The 9,406-nt window shown below is 37.8% G+C and overlaps 1 protein-coding gene across 1 annotated transcript in view; it reads right to left on the bottom strand.

Annotated features, from left to right (window-relative positions):
• Nucleotides 1-9,406, bottom strand: part of LOC136259453 (mitogen-activated protein kinase kinase kinase 15-like) — a 52,085-nt gene that overhangs the window by 1,199 nt on the left and 41,480 nt on the right. Inside the window, exons 21-23 of the mRNA XM_066052936.1 lie at nucleotides 5,864-6,065; nucleotides 4,701-5,670; nucleotides 1,029-1,141 (exon numbers count right to left, since the gene is read on the bottom strand). Coding sequence (XP_065909008.1) covers nucleotides 5,991-6,065 — 75 coding nt within the window. The 3' untranslated portion in view covers nucleotides 1,029-1,141; nucleotides 4,701-5,670; nucleotides 5,864-5,990. The remainder of the gene's footprint in view (nucleotides 1-1,028; nucleotides 1,142-4,700; nucleotides 5,671-5,863; nucleotides 6,066-9,406) is intronic.

Genomic DNA, 9,406 nt, shown 5'->3' with positions numbered 1-9,406 from the left:
TTCTCTTCCATTATATACTCTTGACTATATGTATCCAGAAACCTGCATAGAGATCCCAGAGATTTAAGTGAACAATTTTTTAAGTCAGGAATGTCCAGGAAAGCTTCCAAATGCAGTACAACAAACACAGTTACTGCACATAAAGGAAAACAGCTACATAATATATACTGTAGCTGCATAAGTAAACTGGCCACTAAAGAGGTCTCATAGCAATGTAGCTCCTGGTCTCTTGACAATAATGATTGTTATGTTTTGTTTGCTGTAGTAGGGATATTACTGAGAGATACAGTGTAAGGGTCAGGTGGGTACTAGCTGTATAGTATACGTGATCAAAAGACATGTAAGAGCAGTACATACTGGCAATGTATACGAATTATATGTGTTTGTCCCATAATCTCCTCATACTATATACACTCCCTGTACATTATTTACACTGACCATTCTGGAGGTTTCAACTTGAACATACACAGAGCAGCTTGGTTGGTCTTAGTATAGTTCTCAGCTAGTACACTGATCTCAAAGAATGTGGCTACTATCCAGTAGTCGTGTTGGGACTCCAGGTCTCCTTTACGACCAATCAGATTTTTCAGGGTCATCCGAACGACAAGTGTATATGGCCTCTATAATCAGATAAAGCCTTTCTTTGGTATAGTATAATCAAGAGGCATTACAAAATCCACCTCTGAGGCCACTGGTGTTACTATACTTAGCTTACTATAGTTCCAAAGATGTTTTTTAAATGCAACATACTAAGTTGCACTCTGACTACACACTGATATCTCATATAAGCATATGTAAAAGTTTGGTCAGTTACTGGAATCTAAGGCTTTGGGCTTATTAAAATAATGCCACTATATAATATGTAGCTGCTTGAAGGAGCATCAGGCATGATTAACAAGGGCACCAATGTTAATTCTTAAGACAGTAGATTTTACAAGAGTAGCTACAACTTTCTAAACATAGACAGAGTTATGCCACACTTAAAATACAGTTTAAGGATTCAAGTAAACCACTAGCAACATACTAACCAATGTGTCTCAGTTCAGCCGAAGCAGCAAATGGCTTCCCAGATATCACCAGTAAGGTAGCTAGATTGATGTTGGCATACTCATTAGGTTAGACTTGAAATCCTTCACAATACCTTATAAAGAGAATAGGAAATGTATTCACTCATCACATTATACATTGTATGTGTTCTAATATAAAGCACTGGAAAAAATGCATTGACCTTTCCATATGTGACCAGATCTGCGATAACTTAACACTGTCGTGTATCTTTCAAATTTCTGTTTATTAGCAACAACAGATTAGTACAGCAAGTATATGGAAATTAAATTACAGGTGCTTTTACTACAACGAATTTATTAGCAGATTTATACACGTTGAAATTCGTATACCATTGTGTTCATCATGAGTAGGAGAATTGATTACTGGGTAAGCTTTGTTTGTATCACCTTTCTTCACTACATACAAAGGCAAAATTAGTGAAGAAAGGTTGATCACATATTATCATTTTGATGTGTTGTATACAACCTCCCATAACTTCTGTCTACTAAAATGAAAAATTTTGAACTTCTCTTGGGTAGGCGAATAACATGATATCAAGGTTTTTATCGTTAGCCCTTTTCTTCACTAAGAACAAAGTGTTCAAAAAAATTCCAATTCAAAAAAAATAATACATGTACTTCACCCATTGTATTCAATGCTGTATACTGTAAATTTAGGCTTGCATGATTGTGTTGGGTTTTCTCAGATCCAGTCACATACAAGAAATGACACTTATATTTTATACCTATGCAGCTTTTAAGGTGGAGGTATACCATTAAACTCATGCAAGTTATTAAACTTTTTATCCAGAATTTGTCACTGTAAACAAAGGCTATGTTCTTTGCCATTTTGACTTCTTACTAATCCCAACATGTAGGAACAAAATAGGCTACTACCAGGCTTTGCCATTAACCCTCACAGCATTTCATGTACTTCGCATCTACTTCAAAGAAATGCAACTGCTGATTTACAACAAGTGAGCGGTTATAACTTTCACAGTATTTGTGCACAGTGTCTTCTATCATTGTACGTATTCTTTTCTATTTGCAGGACTACACACTGAACAGAACTCACGATTGAAGACGACATGAAGCCAGCCAACCTGATTTTATGGAAATAATCAGACATTTTATTACATATATCTGTAATTGTACCTTTGAACTGTACTTAACAAAATTTCAGTGTATTTGTACTAATAATTCGCCAGTTACATCTAAGTCCAAGTAACCAACTTTGAAAGGAAACCACAAAGACACATGACAAGACATCTTGTCTTTGTTTACCCTTAGTGCCATAGAAGTTACTTTGTATTGTAAAAGATTACAAAAATTATTCTAGAAGGTTATTAATGCTGTGTAGTGGATCTGTGATCAAAGGGAACATTTTTGCAGACTGGAAGACTGCGGCAGTGATGTGGGCTAGCAAGTTCAGGCAGTATGTTCTTCATGTTAACTCTTCAAGTTATAAGGTATACAGCTGTATCTTAGTGTTCTCAAAATTATGATCTACGTGTATGCGCTCAACTATTACTGGTGTGTAAGAAGAGGAAGAAGTTTCAGGAGGGGAAGATCACACTACAAAATCACACCAAGCTCTACCAGTAACTTGGAGCTGACCCTGGACCTGGTAATAATAAATGTGTGTCTTCTTCAGTTGGTACTTTCCGTCAACAAGTTTTCAAAAAGAAATTGCTCTTTGGTTGTACGCAAAGATTTTGTATTGAAATAGTTTGGGCATGGAAGGGGCATTTGATCTCATCCAAGCCTTGGGGATCTTCCTCACTAGGGTTTATAACAAGCCCATCTGATGATGCCCCTATGCTGTATAAAAACACATACATGAGTTAAGGGTGCTTTGTACAGTTCCGCATATGGCTTCTGAGGTTAGCACAGCTGGGGTTTACTAATGGATTCCCATGGTCACCAGTAATTATCTAATTAGTCTGTGGCTTGTTTAACGCACGGTGTGCCCAAGAGAAAATGTCTTTTATGATGAAATAACCTGCCACAAACAAAGAAAGAAGAGCGATATACATGAAGGAAGCGAAGTAAGTGTTGAACTCTCTACATGATGGTTTCTTTGTAGCTGAACTCTCTATTAGGTACCTTCTTCTAGCTGATCTGACTACAGGGTGACTTGTTTGTAGCTTAATTCCCTACAGAATAACTTGCAATGTAATATAACTTTGTAAATTATACATGCAGCTGAATGCTTTATTAGTGTGACTGTTCTATTAGAGTATCTCGATCTCGCATTTGCTGCACGTAGTTTCCTTTCGAATCATAACTCAGTGATTTGTAATCCGATTCTTCTGTACTACTGCAAGAACTTTCTATGATGATTATTCCAGCTACATACTGATTTTCAGCTCGTTGCTCTAAGCGGTTTGCCTGGTAGACACGAAAACTAATAGTTTTTTATTCATAAAAATCGATCGCGTAATTTTGACACAGGTTGGGTTTTGTGTCATATCTCCATGGTCTTTATCCCGATTCTTTTCAAACCACAAAAAGGCACTCCTACGATGGTTGCTCCATCTGCATATCAATTTTCAACTGATTCCTCCAAGGGGTTTACCCTGTAGGCGCGACAGACCTTCGACCTTATTTTACGCAAATAATCGGTAATAACTCCGTGAATGTTCATCGGATTCCTACCAAAGGTGGTACGGAGATCCGCCTTAATGAGCCTTTTAAGTGTGCCAAATGTCAGCCCAATCCGAGCATGCATTTGTGTTTTATGGCGAATTTTGCGAAGTGTGCGAAATGAAGAAGATGAAGAAGAAAAAAACGAAGAAATTAAAACGACATTTTGCTCGCTCGTATCTCGGAAATGGCTGGAGCGATTTTCTTCAAATTTGGTATGTAGACTCCCTGAACTGGGCGGCACGTCTCTAGCAAATTTGGTTCCAATCGGATAAGGGATCACAGAGCTACATAGGTGTGAAAATTGCGTTTTCTTTCTTCCTGTTAATATACTCACGGTGTGGCGCGCCGGCTTCTGGGCCGCACGACACACTATCGTGTGTCTTGATTCCGTAAAGGTGATTTTCGTCGCGTAAGAAGTTTCTAAGCTGGTTTTTTAAAGGCGGTATTTTTGGTGGCGCGTGTCACTTTTGATGCAAACCCTGCTTAAACAGTACTACCGTACTGTTTGATGCAACACTTTCACACCTCAGATCAAAGAACCGCCAGGGCTACATTTCGTATGTATGTCTGGCTAACTGGGTGTACATACGAAATGTAGCCCAGCTATCTCATGATTAGTATATGTGATTTGGATTTGGCCATGAAAATGACTCAGAAGAAAAGTGTTTTGTGATCCTTGCTATCCTACGAGTGATAGAAAAAGGTGAGCTTAAGTAGTGCCATAGCTTACAGTGTTTGTGCTCGCTTTCCATTGCGGACCACACACCCTAATGGTACGTAAGTTCGCCCATGCTTTGTAATGACTATCAAGTTGGTTCACGTTTGATTGTGTTACATATTATGGGCACTCAAGGTTTACCTGATATGTATGGCTTTAGCCCTCGAGCCTGCTGCCGTCAGGCATGCATATCAAGTAAAGCTCACGTGCCCATGTTACAAGTGTTACTTGTGTAACCTCTATGCATGTAGGAAGCATATATTATACAATGATATGACAATACATACCAGTTATCAACTCCGATGATTTTAGATAGGGATTTTCTAATACTGCTCGTCTTATGTCAGTATCAACCTTTACGGGAATCTTGCTTTCTTTATGGTGAGGATGATTATGTAAATCTGAAGCCTGCAAATCACCACATCTTGTTATCCCTGTAAGCCACCTTCTGTTGTCATTTTCATCCACTGGCCAGACGTAAAAGAAATCTACAGGACAATCACTGCAACACTCTAATACTGCTTCAGGGTGCTGACTACACAGCTTGGAAGTACTGGTAGAGACTACGTACAAACAGCCTTCAGAGTGCATACTGCATCTCTTTACACCACCACATGGTGCAAAACGATAATAAACATTTTCATTTTTCCCATCTATGTTCATTTGGATCATTCGCTTTGGTCGTGCTTTTCCCTTGCCTATCTGAATGTCAGAATAAAGAAAGTGTGGATCGTTTCTTTTATAATTTGGCAGTTTTAATATATCTTCACAATATCCAAGTCGTTGCGGATAAGGGGAATTAAAAACACAAGAAAAATTATAGTCATTTGAGTCTTTAATAGGAAACCAATTTTCCTTATCTGAAATAAGTTGCTTTGCAACATTCAAAATGTGAGTACCTCTTCCTTTTCGTAACTTTGGTGTAGCCTGTTTCTCATCAACTTTCAACTTCACTTCCTTTCTCTCTAGACATGTAGTTTCATCTGGAAGTAGAACTTCTTGTACACTTTCTTCACTGAGAAGCTTTGTTCCTTCTGTAGTAGCCGTGTATGCAGCATAGACAATAGCTGACATCCGGTTGTGTCCATTACCAACAGCTAATGAGCGTTTCAGAAATCCCATCAACCATGACTGACGAACAAATTTACGCCACATATCAACCGAGTGGGACAAGTGATTGTCACAACTGAAGTTTTCTGAGGTATCCTTTAACTTCTCCAAGTTTTTGTCTGCTGAGCCCCGAATCCACTGAGCTATCTGTGTATAATTAAAACATGCATGTATGTATTAATGCTTAAAAGTGTGAAATGTAATTCCAAACCACTGAACAAAAATACGTATACATAAGTATGTAGAAATGTTCAAAAGAAAAACCCTATCCCGTAATGTATAAGTACTTCAAATTCAGTTCCATGTGCAATGTACATGTGTGTGTGTGCGTGAATAATACCTTCTTTTCCCCAGAATTAGGCAAATCGTTGATGGCCTGTACAACAGCTTTGATTTCGCAGCAACAATCACTCATCATTACAGTATTAGAGGATTCACAGACATCACAACATGGATAGGCAGGATCATTAGCTTTGACTTCTCCAAAGTATTCCAAAATTACAGCACGTCTGCACTTCATGTGTAAGTGTGCAAATACAAACCTAATGCAGGTTAAAGATAAAATTACACTATTTGGATACACACTCCCATATTATATAGGAGAAATTTTGCGTACCCCTACGCAAAATGTCTTCTATATAATATGGGAATGGCAGCATTTATATAGCATACCCCTACGCTATGGCGTTCTCCCATAATATATAGGAGTAATTTTGCGTCAGGGTATGCAAAATTACTCCTATATTATATAGGAGTAATTTTGCATACCCTACGCAAAAATTATGCCTATCATACACTAAAGTACTGTATATTGGGGATCATGGAGGTTTGCACCAATTCACAATACATACCTCCAAATGCTATTCTTCACTGTAACTAATGCTGTGTGATGGGCTGAACATGAACACAAGAATATGATCTATTGACTTTTCACAAGTGGATAAATCCGCTCACCCACGCAATTAATTAATTATTTAGTTGTAAATTCTTTATACAAAGTTTGTCAGGTTAGCGTTGAAACAAGGGTGATTATCTTCACCTGCAGAAAATGCAGATATAATAATAGATATACCTTATTGTGCTGTCCCAAAATCGCTGCGTATACTATTTGAACTCTACAACCATTCGATACTCGTAAATAATTATTAAGCACTTATTTTCACAATCTATTACACGAACCGTGGGTATTAACCAATCGTTTACGGTATATGCATGTAGGCCCGACCATGCTACCTTTACTCCCAATTTTTCCTTGTATTAGTGTGCCCACATAAAATTCCATGCAAAAGGGTGATCTGTTTCGTGATGTGATATTGTTTTTCTATAAATGATATCTTTTCTTATTGTTTCAATTGTCACCTTTTTGATGACATTTGACAAAAGTCACAGTGACCATTTCTTTAATATATCAAATACTTTAATGTCTGAAAGGGTGTTTCATTATACAATTACTTTGAACTTCAGTGTATAAATAAGCCAAGTCTTAGCCTGTTCAGTACAGTTTGCATAGTTGTTGAATGTGAGGGATCATGGATATTGAGGATGAAGAAGACCCATTTTGCATTCAAGACAGTTTTCAGGAGCAGCCAGATGAGGTTTTAGAAAATGTAATAGCTGGTAAGTACATGTATCAATACTATATTTATAGTTGAAAGAATCTAACTGCATATAGATGTTTGTGAGCACTGCCAAGAGACTGCTACCTTGTTCTGCAAAGAATGCAGCAATATGTATTGCATGATGTGTAGTGCATTAAGGCACAAGCAGCCATCAAGGGCAAGCCATCACATTACACGGTTGACTGAGCAGTTAGTTGATATTCAGCAGAATAGTTGTCCTTCTGGTAATTATAATACCTTGTACAGACCTTACTGTGAGCTATATTTCAGACAATCTCGAAGCACACATCACTGGTCTTGCGATTAAAAACTTTGGAATAAATGCATTAAAAGACTGGCAGCTAAAAATATTTAAAGCTACATTGGAAGGCCGCAATACACTAATTATTCAGCCAACAGGATCTGGAAAAAGCTTGTGTTTCCAATTACTGCCCTTCATCACTGGAAAATTACTATTGTTTTACACCGACAATTAGTTTGATGAAAGATCAATGCTGCGCCTTGGAGAAAAAAAACATTTCTGCTATTTATTTAGGAAGCAGTCAGACAGACAAAGAAATTGACACAAAAATAATTGCTAGAAAGTTTAACCTATTGTATACAACTCCAGAGAAATTTTTTGATGATGCAGGAAGTCCATCTTATCCTTTCAAGGACGACCTTATTATGACAGCTTAGGTTGAATTAATTGCAGTAGATGAAGTTCACTTGATAGACAGCTGGAAATTCTTTAGGTATAAGCTTAAATCTGTTGTATGTATGTATCATTTCGTCCTATTATTAGACCAGCATTTGACCATGTTTTTGAATATTGCCAATCAGCACCTTGTCCTGTTATGGCTCTAACTGCAAACGCAACACCATCACTCAAGCAAAATGTTATCAAACACTTAAATGATCTTACACAAGCTGTTGCTAGCGTTAACCAAAAAAACATCTATTATTCCTGCTATGAGTTAAAACTACAGCCGCAAGGTTTGCAAACATTAGTAATTTTTCATGTGTCTGATTCATTTATTTATTTATATTATTTTTTTGCTATAGGAGACGATCGGTATACAGAAATTTCAAAGACAATTTTACCACATATTTCTAGCAAGGATCAAAGAATAATCATTTACATAGACTTTGTAAAGGATGCTGCACCCTTAGCTATTTCTCTCTGTCAGGCTGGTTTTAGTACCTGTAGTTACCATGGTCAAGATATGTCTACCAATGACAAGTGGAATCCATTGAGAATTGGAGAAGTGGTGCTGTTAAGATTATGGTCTGTACAACTACTTTTAGCATAGGGATTGACCAACCAGATGTTGACACTGTTATAAGAATCGGATGCCCACCAACAATTGAATCAATGGTACAAGAGTTTGGTAGAGGAGGAAGAGATGGTAGACCAGCTCAAGGTATGCTTTTTAATATTGTTTTGGGACAACAGGTTTATAGTAACTAATACATATATAGGGATTCTTTTCTATCAAGAAAGCGATTTATAGCATGCTGTTTTCTGGAGAAAATCAAATGCTAATGTGTTACAGTCATTTTCTCATTCTTGGAGGTATAGTGTCACATAAACTGAGCATGTTGTATGTACGAGTATGCATTAGGGGATATATACAAAATTACACTATTTGGATACGCACTCCCATATTATATAGGAGTGATTTTGCGTACTCCTACGCAAAATCACTCCTACGTATATAATATGGGAGTGGCAGCATTTATATAGTGTACCCCTACGCATCGGCGTTCTCCCATAATATATAGGAGTAATTTTGCGTACCCCATGCAAAACCACTCCTATATCAAGACACACGGTAGTGTGTCGTGCGGCCCAAGAAGCCGGCGCGCCACACCGTGAGTATATTGACAGGAAGAACGAAAACGTCATTTTCACACCTTTGTATCTCGGTGATCACTTATCTGATTGGAACCAAATTTGCTACACAGTTGCCCGCCAGCCAAGGGAGTCTACATTCCAAATTTGAAGGAAATCGCTCCAGCCATTTCCGAGATACGAGCTGCCAAAGTTTGGTTCTTTTTTTCTTCGTTTTTTTTTTCTTCTTCTTCGTCTTTTCGCACACTTGCAAAAATTGCTATAACAAGCAAACGCGTACTCCGATCGCCTTGAAATTTGGCACACAGAAAGGGAGTCCAAAGGCGAATCCTAGCATCAAATTTGGTACAAATCCGATTAATGGTTCAGGAGTTATGACCGATTATTCGCGTAAAACAAGATCGATTTGTTGTCACGCCTACAGGGTAAA

The sequence above is a fragment of the Dysidea avara genome, chromosome 6, assembly GCF_963678975.1.
Source record: "Dysidea avara chromosome 6, odDysAvar1.4, whole genome shotgun sequence".
Lineage (NCBI taxonomy): Eukaryota > Metazoa > Porifera > Demospongiae > Dictyoceratida > Dysideidae > Dysidea > Dysidea avara.
The sequence above is the reverse complement of the archived record's forward strand: the minus strand, read 5'-3'. Positions and strand labels throughout refer to the sequence as shown.